We start from the raw sequence: 17431 nt of genomic DNA, 5'->3' as shown, positions 1-17431 counted from the left end.
TTGAGACTTTTTTCTTTGTTTAATTGATTTCATTTTAATTGTACTGTGCTTAGATAATGAGATGTACTTTTCTGATGATAGTATGAGATAGAGTTAAGCAGAATGGAGTTGATATTTCTCTCCCTAAGGAGAAAGTCATGAGTCACAGGCCAAATCTGATATCAATGAGGGAAGAAAGTATCATCCCCCAGGGGAAGGAAACAAACTTTGGGTAATTGTTATTCTGAAAAGTACTATAATATTGATAAAAGGGACCCAGAATCCTTACCTTTTGGAATTAGTGGAACTGCTCACCAACCCAAGCAAGGGTCATGCCATCAGCTGCTGTCAGTATACTTCTTACAAGAGAGGATTTGGATTTCCATTTCCAAGCTTATAAATGTCTGAAGCCAAATTCCATTCACCAGGGTCTATTAGCACCTCAAGTCAATATTCTCTGGAGAATAGTACTCACATGAAAACCATATTCCACAGTTCATTCCTGGGGCATAGAGGAAGATATGCAACCTAGAATGTTTGTGTCTGTTAGGGAAAGTGGGCAGTGTGTCTTGACAGATATTGGAAGGGAAAGAATACATGCTATTTATTTATTTATGAGATTAATATGTTTACTGTATGTCTCCCTTCCCTTTTCTCCCTCCAAACTCTCCCATACAATCCTCCCTGCTCTCCTCCAAATTCATGGCCTCTTTTTTCACTAATTGTTATTGCTTGCATGTATGTTTATACGTATATACTCCTAAATGTAACCTGATCAATCATATAACGTTACTTGTATGTAAGTTTTCAGGCCTGACCATTTGTCACTGAACAACCCACTAGGGTGCTCTTCCTTGGGGAGATCCTGCTCCCAACATTTCTCAGTTGCCTATAGTTCTTTGCATTGGGGTGAGGCCTCATAGGGTTTTCCCTTTCTACTTTGGTATGCCTATTGGTGTCATTCTTGCTCAGCTCACTTTTGGGCAGTCATATTGGTGAGACTTTATGGATGTGGCTTCTGATGTTACCAGGAGACACAATCTCACAGAAAACTCCCTGATCCTCTGGCTCTTACAGTCTTTCTGCCTCCTCTTCCACAGTGTTCATTGAACCTTAGGAAAGGGAATGTTTTGTAGATGTATCCAATGGGACTGAGATGAGTTGCATTTTGATTGGTTATGATTGGAGTGGTCTAAGTCTGTTACAAAGAGAAGATTCCTTGATAAGGGTGAAGGTTATACTTATTTGTGAATATAATAACAAATGTATATAGATTGTTGTCAGGGATTGTGCTGGTTTAGCAAATTAGAGGTTCTAGAATCTCCTCTAATAATTACAACTTCACTAGCACTATTCAGTCTTTTTATACATACTTTTCTTTTTCTTGGGAAGGTCAAAATCCATTCAGAATTTAAGCTGAGTGTAAGTGTCTTCTCCTTCAGGAAATGCCCACCAATCCATTCCAATGGAGATATTCCCTCCTTCAATCATGACCCCTTTCCCAGGGTAAGTCCAAGAAAGAGTTTATCTCACCTGCACAATCAGTTATGCTCCTGTCATAATCTCGGTCACCTGTAGCATAAAAGAACTTCTGGAGTTCTAACTTCTAGACATTTATTTAATGTGGTGGTTGCTTATAAAAGGGGATGTTGGGACACAGAGATGGACGCAAAAACAAGGAAAATATCATGAGAAAATAAAATCATAGACAAAGGTCATGCTTTTAAAATTTAAGGAATGCCAAGGAATGTCAGCAAACTAGGCAGAGCTAGGGAGATGACGTAGGGCAAACCCCTTTCAAGCCTCAGAAAGAACTAGCCCTGCCATACCTGCCATACCTTGGTTTGGGATTTCTAGCCTCCAGACTGAAACAGTACAATTCTGCTTAAATCTCCTAACTTGCAGTATTTAGTTAAAGAAGGCCTATCAAGGAACTAGGAAGATGGCTCAGTGGTTGAAAGTATCAACTGCTCCTTCAGAGTATCCATACTGGACAGCTATGACCATCTGGAGCTCGAGAAAATCCTCTTTGACCTCTATGGAAATGTGTACACAGTACATATCCACACATATGACACAGATATAGATAGCCATACATAAATAAAAATGTCAAACACAAATCTTTTAAAAAATGTTTCTTTTATTTTTGAGATTATAATACAATTACATCATTTCCCCCTCCTTTTCATCCCCTCCCAACCTTCACATAACCCCCCTCCTTGTTCTTTTTCAAATTCATGGTCTCATTTTTCATCAATAGCTGACACACACATATATTTGTAAATACATAAATACAACTTTCTTTATAATATTCCTTGTATGTTTTTGTGGCTGACAATTTGGCATTGGGTAACCAATTGGTTAGCTCTTTCCTGGAGAAGACTATCCTCCTCTTGCAGTATGTCTTACTTGTCTGTAGTTCTTTGTGTAGGATTGAAGCCTCCTGGGCTTTCCTCCAGCCACATAAGCATGTCTACTGTTGTTGTCCTTGTTAGCCCTTCTTTAAGCAGTCATGTTGGTAAAACCTTATGGGTGTAGCCCTGACATTCTTAGGAGACACAATCTCATAGCTAAGTCACTGATCTATGGCTTTTACACTCCTTCTGCTCACTCTCCTGTAACAATCCCTGGGCCTTAAGTGTGGCAGTTGTGCTGTAGATGTATCCACTGGGATTGATATCCACAACTCTGCATTTTGATTGGTTGCAGATTTCTTTAACGGTCACTGTCTGTTTCAAAGAGAAATTTCTTTGATGAAGGCGAAAGACTAACTATACTTTTCTCTGGGTGTTAGGATATGCATTTAGAATGTAGCTGAAAATTATGCTGATTTAGTAAGTGGTAGTTACAAGTCCTCTTCTAAGGTCCATGGCTTTACTATCCATAGGTAGTTGGCTAGGTGTCCAGTATTAGGAATGATTTTCCTCTTGTTGATGGGTCTTAATTCTCTAATCAAAAGATACAGGCTGACTAAATTGATCAAGAAAAGAGTCCATCTATTTGTTTTCTATGAGAAATACATCTTAGTTTTAAAGAATATACATGGCCTTAGAATAAAAGCATAGACAAAAGTATTCCAATAAGATGGAACCAGGAAGCAAGCAGGCATTGCTATTCTGATATATGACAAAATAGACTTCCAACTAAAACTATTCTGAGAAGATAAAGAGGGACACTTCATCTTAATCAAGAGAATACTTAACCAAAAAGATGTAACTACCTAAAGGTACATTCACCAAATTCAAGTGCACCTAATTTCATAAAAACATACTAGTGGATTTAACATGTAGATTAATCTCAACCCATTAGTAGTAATTGATTTCAACACCCTCACTTTCTCCAAAAGACTGGTCATCTGAACAAAAAAATGAATAAAAGTAAATCTTTAAAAAGGACAATATCTTCTAGACATGGCAGAAAAACTGAACCCACAAAATCTCAACATATAGTATGATTGTTTAAACAGAACCCAAACAGTGACCACACCCATCAACATGGATGGGAGAGAGTTTGCAAGGTTCAGACACTCAATGAAGAGCTACAAGCCATCAGTGGCTGCTGAGAGAGGGAGAATAAGTTTTCTCAAGAAACAAGCCTCCTGATAGCTTATCCAATCCTAAATGGTCAGCTCTAAGCACATGTAGTAGAAGCAACACTAAATTGAATTAGTAGGTTGTGTGTGTGTGTGTGTGTGTGTGTGTGTGTGTGTGTGTGTGTGTGATTGTATGTATATTTACTTAATAATAATAGAGGGCATGAATATGAAAGGGAATGGGGGGCATGTGAAGAATTAGAGGGGAAAGAGAGAGGTGTGGAAAGGATGTAAATACAGTATCCATGTATAAAATTCTCACAACTTAGAACATTTTAAAAAGAACCCCTTGTAACCTAATGCATTTATTTATACACGAGTTTCTCTAGCTCCCTTCACATTTTGACCCTCTGGAACTTGAGTCGGTACTGTAGGAGAGAAGCAAGACCCCCACTTCTCCTTCCCCCTCCCCCTTTCTTTCTTTCTTCTGCCAAAAAAGGCCAGGCACATGTTAGCACAGTCATCAATCTTCATTCTCTATGTCCACAGGGAGGGTAGAGATGGTTTTTGGAAAAACAAATTAGACTTGTCCAAGGGGATAAGTAGTCAAGAGCCCCATCTCAGAAGGTGTCCAAGCACAGGGAAGCTCAAGGACTTTCTCCTTAGAGCTAGCTCTGTGAAAGAGCAGAAAATGAGCTTCAGTTGTAATCTTCTGGGAATTGGCTAACTAGCCAGTACTTTGGAATTCTGATGAGGCAGTATCTCAGTATGAATCTCCCTTGAGTGAGAACAGAAAACTGTGTGGGATATCAGTGTGTGTGCTTTAGGGCTTGGTACCAGGTGCCAATTGCTCTTCACAAGATAAATCTCCCATGCCCTTTTTCAGAGCTCAATCTGCCTGTGAATTTGTCTGGACTCCATTCCTGGAAGCACCATCTGCTTCTGATTGTCCTACCATCTGACCATTTACCCTTTGTCAGCTGCCCTCCTTTGGGCAACTCCACTACCAGGTGGAGTCTACCCATTGTCCAATTTGGAAAAACTGAGTCTAAAGAGCAACAAAATAGAAGAGAGGGAGCAGGAAAATACTGTCATGTACAGGTATCTAAGGCCAAGATATGTTGTGGGAAGGCCCAGAGTCTTTGCTCAGAACCTGCAGAGGGAGCATGTGGCCAAGCCAGAGCCATATTGTGTCCCAGGCAGCCTGATGGCTCCACAAATAATATTGATGCCTTTTGTTTGGAAACTTTTGTGGCGGCTTCCCACTTTCCAACAAGCCGTGGTAAATGCTGGGCCTCCCCCAAACCACTTTGCCTTTTGCATGGTTCCCGGCCAACTGTGCAGGCAGATGAGGCCCCTCAATGCTAATGAGGGGAAGGCCTGGCATTCCTGAGGCACCCAGCTCTGGGAAGCCCGCCTTTGTTGCTAAGGAGCATTGGAACTGTAGCTGAAAGGCTCATAAAGACATGGAGTGAGGAGAGGGAGAGAAGAAAGGCATGCACTTGTTTCCAGAGCTTCACAGTTCTCTAGACAGAACCAAAGCTGTCCATTTTCTGATCCCAATTAGAATATCACCCCCTCCTTATTGCTCCTTTTAATGATCTTTGGGAATTCCTCAGAAGAGTTAGTGAGCACTTAGCAAACTCTGGACTTTGCAATTGCTTCTGTTATGTTTTTGCTTCTGTGAACATCCCACTCCCAGGTAGCTGGAGAATGCTCTTTGTTTCTGGCTCAGAGGGGTGATGGAGCTGGAAGAAAGCAGCTGGGGTTTGCTAATGGTCATGTGTGAGCTTCATTCTGCAGGGTGTTTGCTGCCAGTGTGGCCTGCATGGGATTGCTGGGCACAGAGGTGACACGATAGTTTTCCAGTCTTGACTCAGTTGATCTCACTAGGGTTGTTAGAACCTATGTGAGAATCTATGTGATGCTCAATACCTGGAGCCTCAGTTTCTCAACTGTAGGATGGGCACAGTAATGCCAACCTATTTTGTGTACTAAGAAGAGCAATTACAGTCAGGAAAATAATGTAAAATACAGTTTTATGCTGACCAAGAAGGACCTAAATGAATGAGTCAACTGCTAGTTTCAGTATCGGGAGAAAATTAATGATTAGGCCTGTTGCTTGAAGGTAAAGGGAAATCCTGTATAAAAATAAAGTGCACTTTCCTCTTCCTCTGTGGTACTTTTCTGAGGTGTGGGAGATATAGTGCTAAGCAGTATCTCATTTAATATGAATGAAATGATATATGGTATGAGAGAGTCTGCCCTTGGTGAGATAATGCTCTGTCCTCTACTTTCTCTATGTTTAAAGCTTGCAGTTCTTACAAAGTTAGGACACACACACACACACACACACACACACACACACACACTATTGGATTGTTTCCACACACACACTACTGGATTGTTTCTAAGAAGCCTACTGTATAATGTCACTCACAAAAGTTCTACTGCAGGAAGCTTATCAATCAACAGGCTTTACTTCTCCATGTTTATTAGAATTCCACAATGACACACAGAGAGTATGTAGCATCTGAGAATAATAGAAAACAACAGAGGCCACAATGACATTCTTGAGCATAATGACATCATAGCATATTGATACTTACGTCCATTTGTTGGCTTCACATAACCTCTACTGTCACATTGTTACCTTGGTAAGTACACTTCTGTCTAAAGTTAGATTTTGTTCCTTTAATTTTAACTCAGACAAAAGTAATGAGTATACACATATAACATGTACACATTCAGATAGACAGACAGACAGACAGACAGACAGACAGACACACACACACACACACACACACACACACACACACACACACACACATACACACACAAACAAACAAAAACAAAAACCCCAAACATTCCCTTTTTGCCAAAACTGTAACCATTATATGGCCATGTACCCTGACTTTAATTGGAATCATATCAGGTAGTTTTAGTCAGAACCTCCATCCCCATCTCTGATGCCTCTTTTTAATTGTCCCTGTATTCACCCCCCCTGCCTTTTTTGATCATTGTCTGTATGTTCCCATTTCCCCTGGCCGTATTGGAGTTGATCCCAATCTCTCTCCTGTAGGGTACAACTCCCTTGTAGTAGTCCCTATGCCACTGCTACAGTAAAGCCTATCTTATTGTTCTTTTAAAAAGAATATACACTCTATTAATTCTTAGAGAATTTCATACACTATATTTTGATCATATATACCCCATTCCTCCCTGTGACACTTCATAGATCCACCCTCTCCCTCTCCTTCCACACTACTTCATGTCTCATTTGTTTCAAAACAGTGTGCACACACACACACATACCACATACATGTTGGGAGTAAAGCAGTGAGGAACTCTAGACAGGAGATGATTCAAAAGCAATTGTTATTTGGAACTAGAATAACAAAATACATATAAAAATTTGTTTTGGTATGGTATTGGACTGACTCCCCGCTGTTATGCCACACAGACCATTTGTTCAGTTTTTTGAGATTTCCTGAGAGTTCGTGTTTTCTGTATGCAACGAGTTGTAAAAATGGCATTGCTTCCAGTGTTTATCACACTCTTACAAGGAAGTCCAATTACTTCCTTCTTGTAGATGAAGAAACTGAAGTTCAGGGAGATTAAGACACTGGCTGCCAAGTCTACTGTGTATTGAATGGCTTTTAGCTGTTCGTAGAGCCTGTTCCTCTTCTATTCTTGGTGTGATTTGGATGGTGTGGATTATGATCTGGCCATGGTTTCCCTCCATGTTTCCCATTCATTCAGCCAATACTATGGGAGTACTGGTTACACTCCACCTGTAGTCACACTGTTCTGGGAACACCTATTGCACAGCGAGCGGTCTGTATAAAATGAGCCCCATCCATTTATATCAGTTGGTTACTCAGGCCACAGATCAAGAACTCTATTGGACAGGAATAGAAAATAGTGGGCAAGGCAAAAACTCTTGCTGTTGAGAATTATGATTGAGTTTATTAATCTAATCTCAAATCAGGTTTAGAACTCCCTCTATCCCAGCTGCATCTCCTGCCCACCTACCCAGAGATAGTCTACCAGGGTCCAGAGCTCCACAGGAAGCCACCTCTCTCTAGCAAATGACTAGCACAACCTGAAGCTTTCTTACTCTTTGCTTTTCTAAGCCTATTTTCTTATCTGTGAAATGGACCTGTGAAACATCTTACTGAAATATCAAATTTGGAAAATTGAAGTGTCAACTTTCTGGGACTTAGTAGTTGTATTGAACCATTAGACCTAAACCCCTCATTTTCTTCACTTGGCATGTTGGCAGCATGAGAAAGCTATTCCTGTCTTTACTTTATTGAATTATAAGGCAGGTCTAGGAGTTCCAGAAGTTAAGTTGGTAAAAACTAATGAGTTTATTTTAATGGATTTAGGTACTTTTGTTCTTGAAAGTTTGTTCATGAGATGTTTTCATGAGACACTCAGAGGTCATTTTGTTTGATTGTTTCCTGACATGGTCTAAATTATTTATCTTATCTCCCATACTATTCAAGGTCAGCATCCAGATCAGTTTGCATTAGTGATGATCCTGGGGACACCTTATCTCTGAAGTCTTCAGTGAACCTATGGTTATCTCTGTTGTACTTAGGAAGAGAAGAGCCTGAGAGCATGTTCAAGATAGAACTCTGCGGTTGGTGGAAACTCTACCCTGAGGGAGCAGAGCATGTTCTGAAGTCTAATCCCAGGCATCATTTCTTTTTTTTATAATTATATCTTTTTTAAAATTATTATTTTATAATTAACTTAATTTTACATATCAGCCACGGATTCCCCTGTCCTCCCTCCTCCCAACCCCCAGCCTTTCCCCTCATTCCACCCCCAATTCCCACCTCCTCCAAGGCAAGGTATCCCCTGGGGATTCATCTCAGCCTGGTAGATTCAACTGAGGCAGGTCCAGCCCCCTCCTCCCTACACCAAGGCTGAGCAAAATGTCTCAGCATAGGCCCCAGGCTCCAAAAAGTCAGCCCATGCACCAAGGACAGATCCTGGCTCCACTGCCAGGCATCCTTTCTTGAAATATCTCTCAGGGACTCTGGGAAATATCCCTGGAGACATGGCTCACATTGCCCTGGAGAAGATGATGGACTTACATAGAAAACTCTAACTCAAAATTATTGTCCTGCTTACTGTTCAGTATCAATACTTTTATTTTTCTTATAGTGTAAATCCTTCCTAGAATAGTGATTAGCATATGGACCTAATTACATACATGGGGAATTATGTATTGGAGCCCTCAAGAATCTGAGACAGTAAGATTACAAGTTGAAAGCCAACCTGGACTATATATTTAGACCCTGTCTCAAAACCAAACCCAACAAAAAATCTATTGAGGTCTCCTCTGCATCAGACATTCTGGTGAGTCAACACCATTCTGCATGCTTTTTGACACATGAACTCACGTTACTTACAAAGCCAGTTTGTTGGCAATGTAGAAAAATATTGAACACATTGATAATAAGCACTGTAAGAACAGAAGAGCACTTTAAGTGATTGGACTCTTGTTACATCAGAAGAGAAAGTCAGATTTCTCTGATCATTGTGAACGGCTCCTCATCATAGCCAAGTCCAAGTCAAAAGTGGCTAGAACAGCTACATTTGTCTCAGCTCAAACAGAGCCTCTACCCCAGCACTCAGACTGAGGAGAAGCACAAGTCCAGGTAAAGGGGAAATGAAAGAAACATTGCTCTCACAGTCCATGCTTGTTCTCACAGCTCCTTTAAATACCGCAGTGCTGGCTCCAAGAGGACATCTTCTCCAGAACGGAACCTCCGCAAAGCCCGGTCAATTCTCCGAGGACTCAGGGACAAGTTGTAAATGAGATTGTAGTTGTGTATGAGGCGTCTGGCTCTCTCCTTCTCCAGAACTCCTGTGATGCCATTGGTAGATTAAGATTAAGTTGTTGTTTTTGTTGTTTGTTTGTTTTGTTTTTTTAATGAGGAAGGGAAAAAAATCAAGAAAAGATATATGTTAGCCTGAATGAGTGTTTAGATGCTAAACACTAATGTTTTAAGACTTTAAGATTCTTTAAATTGACTTAAGATATTTAGAGTCTTGGATATACTTATAGATCTTAGGAGGTGACTTTGGGGTAAAATAAAGCAGATGGGTCCAGTAACACCACATGTATGTTCTAAGGAATTTAAGCTCATTCTTTATATCTATACATTTAAGGGCGAATTTTCAAGGAAGTGGGGTGCCTGTTAAAAGCATTCCTAAATATCCTGGCTTCTTTTCTTATCAAAGTACCTATGGATGTTTCAAAACATGCAGGCATTAAACTGCTCCTTCCTGACATTCTTCTGTGACTCTCTCCAAGTAACCTGTGTGACAGAAGTGTGGATGCACAGCAAGTATTCTGTCACCCATATGTCATATGCCTCAATGATGAAGTGTCAGCATGCTTTCTGCATGAAGGTTGGGTGGTGATGGCTGCAGAGAGGACTGTAAGTGTGGATCACAGTATCATTAATGATCACTAACTGATTCAGAAGCCTGAATTAGAAGCTTAGATGTGTTAGATGCTACGCTTAAAATACAGAGCAATAATTCTGTTGTCTATGGAAGTTCTCCAAACTATGAGGAAGATAAGTTATGCAAAAGATTCACTGAAGTGGAACAATAAATACAATAATGAATATTTTCCTACAAAATATCCCATATCTCAAGCTCTATTCCAAGCATTTTATAATATTGATTTATTTGGCTCTCACCATGACCCATTTAATAATGGGAAAAACTGAGTCATAGAGTTGTTCAATCATTTGCTTAAGGATGCTCAAAGTTAACTACTATATCACATGAAACGAGGGTAAGAAATTAAATGTGGGTCACATGATCTGTTAATTGTGTTCTTTGAACTGTGAAATCTGTGCCATAAAGTGCCCCATCCCCCAAAAAAGCTTTCCAATGTCTTTAAGGATTAAAGGAGGTGCACACTTTAATCCCAGCACTTGGGAGGCAGAGGCAGGCAGGTCTCTGTGAGTTTGAGGCCAGCCTGTCTACAGAGTGAGATCCAGAACAGGCATCAAAACTACACAGAGAAACTCTGTCTCAAAAAAAAAAAAAAAAAGATGTCTTGTGTCCTGGTCAGTTTTAACTTCAACTTGATACAACCTGGAAGAGTCTTAGTTAGGAATTATCTAAATCAGTTTAGCCCCTAGGCATGTCTTTGGGATTTTCTGGATTGTTAATTGACACAGGAAGATCCACCTCATTGTAGGAGGCACCATCTTAGGCAGCTGTTTCTGAACAGATTTGATGGTGGAGAACATTAACTGATAGAGTCTGGGCTTGAATTTATATCTCTTGATCAAAAATAAGCAAATCCTCATTCTCTTTCTAGTATGTCTTGAGTCCTAGCTGTAGCGAGACATCAGGAAGACCTAAGTTTGAATTATGGATTAGATTCCTATTGGCTCCTATGTTATCATTTTGAGCTTGAGTTTTTCCTCTGCAAAAAAAGAGCACTAACCCTTCATTTTCTGGCCAATATAAAAATTTAGAGAGGAAAAGCATGAAATATTCAGGCCCATGAAAAGAATGTCCTTTAAGGCATTCTGCCCCTTTAACTTTATATTTTCTATTTAGACTTTGGTTCACTGGGTGAATTCTTAGCACACCATTGGCTCGCTCTTTAGAATACTTGTCATTCCTTGTTCCTTCTCTTCAAGGCTATTTTCTTCACAACCCCCATTAGGGGATAAGCTCAGTAGGTTCCCAGAAACACTGATTCGATGATGGATGGTCCGCCTGGCTCCTGGATAGGGAATGCACTGGCCTACTTAGCTCCTTGCACATAATAAAGAACAGTGAGTCATCTGTGGGTAGAGCAGGTGTTGTCAGCCCCACATCTAGAAAAGGCCTTCACGGTCTGTGAAATACTGTGGCTAATGAACCAACAGCGCGACCTTAGTTAATCCTCTTTCCCATTAAAGACAGTTGTAGATGTTCCCAGATCTGGCTGATACATTCTTTGGCTGTTGAGCAACTAGCAAATTTCATAGAAACGGAGAAAACAGGCATAAACAGTGAAGGGGGCATGAAAAAGGCATCTCAAAGCCATCAGAATCTGTCCCCAAAGTCAACAAAACTACATTTTTTCCCTTAAACTGTTTCATTCCTATGAGAAAGGTCCAAATCTTTGGGGAGTTTCTTAGCAACTAAGTTTAGGATCCAGCATCCATTATCATGATTTGACATTTTATTTAGGAATGCCTTTTCTTTCAACATAGTATATAGCTAGTCTCAGGGTTGCTTCAATAACCTTTTAATCTTCCTTCTTCCCCAGAGAAATCTTCCCTAAATGATATATCTCAGCTTTCCTGTTGACCTTCTCTAGTTGAACTTTTGATGGATTCTGGTAAAGAAGGAAGCCTTATCCTAGCTCCCAGGATTCACGGTAGAGTCTCAACCTAATGTCATCTTCTAGGTTTGTCTTGTTCATTCTTTTCCCTGTCATGAGTGAGCTCAACTCCTAACATTTGCAGAAGATGGTTTCAACTTAGAATAAGTTGTTAACATCACTAAAGCATTCCTTACATCATGTTTCAGATCCAGCTCTGTCTTCCCAGGACTGTCTCTGGTACTTCCATTGACATTATATGCTAAGTTTCCTTTAGTATCTCGTCTCTTTCTTTTTTATATTAGCAATTTCAGTTGATATATATTTATGGAATACCATGTGATGTTCTGCTAAAAATAAACTTTGTATAATTTAATTGGAGTAGGCATATTTATCTCAAATATTTATCATTTCTTGTTAGGAAATTATCCAAAATTCCTTCTTTTTAGATTATTTGAAAGACATAGTATATTAGAACTCCTTTATCATATTTAATAGTAACTGAGCACCTGATGTGTTTCCTTTGACTACTTAATTTTCAATCCTTCCTTCAATCATAAAATCTTATTATGTATTATCTCTTTACTTTTCCTTTGTAATGCTATTAACTACTGCGAGTCTCTGCACCTTACCTAGAAGTCTGTCCTTGGGGCCAGAAGCCATGACTCATTCTTTCTTGTTTTCTTCCTGGTCTAGCCTCTAACACAGTTCTGGGGTCATTAATACAATTTTAATAATTATTTCATTATTCAGATAGCTTAATCTTGTATGTGAAGTTTTTAGTTTTTTCTAAATTTCTTTTTCTTCCTCCTTTCACATAATTATTAAAAATCTTGGCATAGTATACAATTATGTTTCAGGAAGTCTAAAATTGTATTAGAAATCCAAAACAGAAAAAAAATAACACACAATGAGAATGAAGACATAACTATTTTCATATGAGTGCTTTTACAGAGCATACTTGCACTCAACCTCTAGTGATCATTTTAACATTAATAAATCCTTCACTGATCCCACAAAAGGATTCTTTCTCTGAGGGCCCACATGGCACAATATGAGTACATGTCACCTTGCATGTTATATTTAGTTATTTATACTCATGCAATCATTTATTTTCTTCAAACTAAAGAAAAACTGTTCAACTGTTATGCTTGTTTTAGGCAATAGAAAAAATATAGTCTACTAGTGAGAGAACATGAACTGTCAAGCAAAAAATACATGATATCAAATATGATGGTAGATATTAAAGAAGCTGGCAAAGCCAGATGAAGTCTGACCTAGATCTGTCTCAAGCCCCAGAGAATAGTGATTACATTCAAGTATAAATATTGTGGCAAAGGAGACCAGACCGGCAGATGACTCAGACAAATGGGAAAGTAAGGCATATCTGAGGAAAAGCAAAAAGTGACCCATTATGACTGTATGAGGAACGCTAAAAAAAAAAAAGGTACAAGAGACATCGAGACATCTCAGGTCAAGAAACCCTTGATTTTGACTTGCTAAGTAGTTTGGAGTTTATCATGGAAGCAAAAAGGAGTTAAGGGAATTACAAGGATGAAGTATGTGTTTAACAGGTGAAAGAGTGGAGGTAGGGATAAGAAACACAAAGCCATTTTCAGTCACCTGGGGTGGGGAATTCTTTGACTTATCTTCGTGTTTTCTGATTCTGCCAGGCATCTGTTTTCTAGATAAAATGTACTATTGACATATAAAATGAAAACAAGCTAGCCATTCATGTGTAGGTTAGAACACAAATAGAGATAGGTTAGTGGGCTTTGGAATTCATACTTTACCGGTGTTGCTCAGGTCACATAAGTAGAGGGCATTTTCCAGCTTTCTGAACCTATCTATCCAGAGCTCAGGTTGTTCAGCATCCTTCATCATGGCCGGACTCAAAACAGGCTGAGAGGCTGGCCTGTTCTTAAAGGAGTTCACTGGATCTTGTGGGGCTAAAGTCATAGTGGTAGGGTTTTCTGGCCATGGATTCACTTCTGGAGTTTTCTAGCAAAACAACATAAGCATCTCACTGGCACATATTCACTATCCAGAACTTCTCCAGACTCTTGGCTAAAGACGAGGCCACACAACCAGAAAGATTTATTGCAAGGTCTGCCTTTGGAAAACAAGGAAGAGTCTAACATATTTGGCAGCACAAGGCTCTATCTGCCAAGTTTTTGCTGAATGCAAACATGGCAAGTTTTTGTTTTTTTGAGAAAGATGACATCATCATTTTTGTTCAGTTTTCTGCTTTGAAACAGGCAACGGATTTGGGACCTGGCTGACAGATCTGATATCATTCTCTAAAGGGTGCTAGAGGAATCTACATGGAAGGGGCTTCTGGGTAAAGCTACTATCTCCTCAGGTTTTATGTTGAATGAATGACTGGCACAATAATAATGTCACCTTTGGCATGTGGGCCAAGTTTAAAGAATACCTAAGTTTCTCTTTGACTGTAATTTAACAAAGGAAATGGAAGCTCAGAAAAGACAAGAGACTTGTAAGATTTGGCAGGCTTCATACTAGACCCAAAACTTTAAGCAGGGAATACAAGTGATACCTAGATCACTTCAATATTCTAATCTCATGTTCACTACAGAACAAAAAAAAGTGCTTTTATGATGAAATAGGCGAGTGAGACCCCTTGGTGCCAAGTAAGGCATCCTGAGAGCTTCAGTGTGTAGAAGGGGTGAATGTCTGTGGCCTCATCAGCACTGTTCTGTTCTTCAGGTAAATTTGCCCCCTGACTATCCAGTCCATGTGGTTATAGGAAGAAACACCCCATTCTATTTGCATGGTTTGAGGCTGGGCATCCAATGCAAAACAAGCAGTGTACCTATTGTCCAGCAGAGAGGGGGCCGGGAACATGAAGCTCACAATAAAGATAAGGAAGCTTGCCCATGTTTGACTCCTTGGTTTTGTTTATGTTACACTTCTGTCCATAATTAACACAGTAAAAGTTCCCGATTTCCCTGTTAATTAAGCGAGTAGAGTTGATTCTGTTCATTGCAATCTAAAATGTGCGTACCTGATGGGTACCATCTGCATTCCCTTGACCTTCAGATATCTGGAGCTTTGCTGCCTTTCTCTAAAGTCAAACCTCTCATGTGTAAAGGGTGAACACCCCTACCCCCTGCAGAAGAGCGCCTGTAATAAGCCGCTTCTGAGTTGGATAACAGACATGGATGAGGTTGCTCCCGGGGAATGTGAAGAATTTTTTGTTTGAAATACCAGAACACTGTGTGAAATCGCACTGACACAGTTGACAGGCAACTGGTAAATTTTCAGGATGAATAGAAAATAATTCTGTTTTGATAAAATTAATTTGGGGACAAAGAAAATTTTCATATAGAAAAAAACAATTATTCTGATGCATTTTTAGAGCTTTGGGCAACTTTAGAAATGGTGAAAGCTTTAGAAAAATCTATTCATTTGATGTACTTACATACATGATGTTTTTATCAAAAAAGTTCAATTTTTTTTTTAATTTCTTTGGATACTTCCCCACTCTCTGATAAAGGGAAGGAGAAGTAGACATATGAGTCAACCCAAATTAGGCTCAGTAAAGGAGCAAGTAACTAATGTACCCTATATCACTTTTATGTACCAGGAGAAGTCCAAATTCCTTGTTTGGACCAAGGGACATTAACATTCTTTTTGCTTATTTCTCCGCTTATCCCTTTCAGTCTTACATAGGCACATAAAACCTGACAACCGGATATTCCTTTTGTCTTTACCTCTTTATAATGTCACTCCATTGGCTACATAAGCCCTTTTGATGCTTGTGCCTGGAATGGATGGGCTCCTATGCCCCTTGCAAGACACATCTCACATCCTGCCTCTTGTACTGCCTTCCCATATAGCCCACAAAGGGCAAGAGTTTATTCTTTGTACCCATTTGCCTGTCTAGGCACTCACCACTGAATACAATATTTGTCTAAGTATCTATTGCCTAGCGATAGTTATTGATAGATCCTCAAGGTTTTAGAAGACAGTTATTGAAAAATCCCAAAGGTCTAATTAGTGCCTGATAGAGGTTCTCAATACATGCTTGTTGAATGAATGCCAATGAATGAATGAATGAATGAATGAATGAACATATGGATGGATTATTTTCTCTGGTATTGGAGGAAAGTTGTTTTATCAACCCCTTGCTTCATCTCCTTTTTTAAAAGTGGGGCAATGAAGGTTACTTGTACAAGGATGTGAGAAGAGTCAATTATTACAGAAATGCAAAACAACCCTTCAACAGGAGGCAAAATAAAAGAGCAAAATGTATTTTTTTACAATCTTATTCACAACAGACTTAACACTCAAGGAGAAAAGCATTTGTGGTTGTTTTCTTCATGGCAAGATGCTTGCCAAAATGGATACTGTTTTCTAAAATATTTCCATGTGTGAAGGGCATGAAGAGGCCTCACATCATTTTGAGATGAATTATGTTCTAATCCTGACCTTTCAAAACAACAATAGAAAAACTCGTGCTGCTTTTCAATTCTTCAAAAATCTTCTGTCTAAATTCTGAGAATATTAAGATGGATTTTTAACCATTTGCTAGATATTTATTTTCTTTTTCCTTGTTTTTCTTTTTTAAATCAGAGAACTTGTTACATTTTAAAAAATGATCCCTTGGGGAAAGGTCATCCTCAGGTTCTGGAAGCTGGAGTTAAGATATTAAAATAGTCTCCTGACCACCCTTTAATCTGATGACAGTTGGTGGTCACAAGTTTTGGAAGCTCAGTTGTACACATGCTACAAGAACAATTGCTTAGGGCATAAGGCAACCCCATCAATGAGCAAGGGCAAGAGACTTCCACATACTAACTAGAATGAGAGTTAAAACATATTTTAGGAGTTGATCTGCCTCCCTTTTCTGTGTGAAGCAGGTCCTAAAGGCAGTCTGACACCAAGGTGTAGGATGGAAATAAAGAACCCATGGGGGAGGGTAGGTTTCCAGCCCAGCAAGAGGTAGGAGGATGGGGTAGGGGTCCTCAAGGCCCTCCCTGGAGCACCACATGCCCAGCTGCATACCACATGCTCAGTTTTGCTTTGGGGTCTCTCAGGGACTTCAACCAAGTTCCCTGGGGTTTCCTTTTCATTCTTTCCTAAGCAAGAAAAAGAGAGAGAGAGAAGGGTTGAACTTGACATACACATTTAGCACATATATACACATGAGGCCAAGGCAAGACTGTGGTTCTGTTGGGTGGTTTGCATTGTGTTAAGCAATGGGGACACTTGGTGGATAAAAGGCCAGGTTTCTACCTTGTGGATTTCAGAATAAGGGAAGGGATGATAAATAGTTTCTCAAACAAATTACTTCAATACAATTATTATACGTATCACAGACAGGAAATATATGAAAATAGGAAAACATTTAAACTTATTTAGAAGCAGTAGAAGTGGTGGGGAGTGATTCTTGGAGGGATGAGCATTTGGACAAAGGCAAGGTGATGGTGCCCGCAAAGAGGAGGTGTGGATCAGCCAGAGTATAACCCGTGGAAGGCACTGAACCAGAAAGGCCTATGTAACTTAGTGAGGCTGATATCCTCTTCCTGCCACTCTGC

The 17431-nt window shown here is 39.6% G+C and overlaps 1 protein-coding gene across 1 annotated transcript in view; it reads right to left on the bottom strand.

Moving 5' to 3' along the window:
* Positions 1–8359: 8359 nt before the first annotated feature.
* Positions 8360–17431, bottom strand: part of CUNH1orf87 (chromosome unknown C1orf87 homolog) — a 70735-nt gene continuing 61663 nt past the window's right edge. Inside the window, exons 10-12 of the mRNA XM_052718292.1 lie at positions 16899–16972; positions 13664–13871; positions 8360–9395 (exon numbers count right to left, since the gene is read on the bottom strand). Coding sequence (XP_052574252.1) covers positions 9235–9395; positions 13664–13871; positions 16899–16972 — 443 coding nt within the window. The 3' untranslated portion in view covers positions 8360–9234. The remainder of the gene's footprint in view (positions 9396–13663; positions 13872–16898; positions 16973–17431) is intronic.

This window comes from Peromyscus californicus, unplaced genomic scaffold, assembly GCF_007827085.1.
Source record: "Peromyscus californicus insignis strain IS unplaced genomic scaffold, ASM782708v3 Scaffold_5__1_contigs__length_169319896, whole genome shotgun sequence".
Taxonomy (NCBI): Eukaryota; Metazoa; Chordata; class Mammalia; order Rodentia; family Cricetidae; genus Peromyscus; species Peromyscus californicus.
This window is presented reverse-complemented; position numbering and strand designations above follow the sequence as displayed.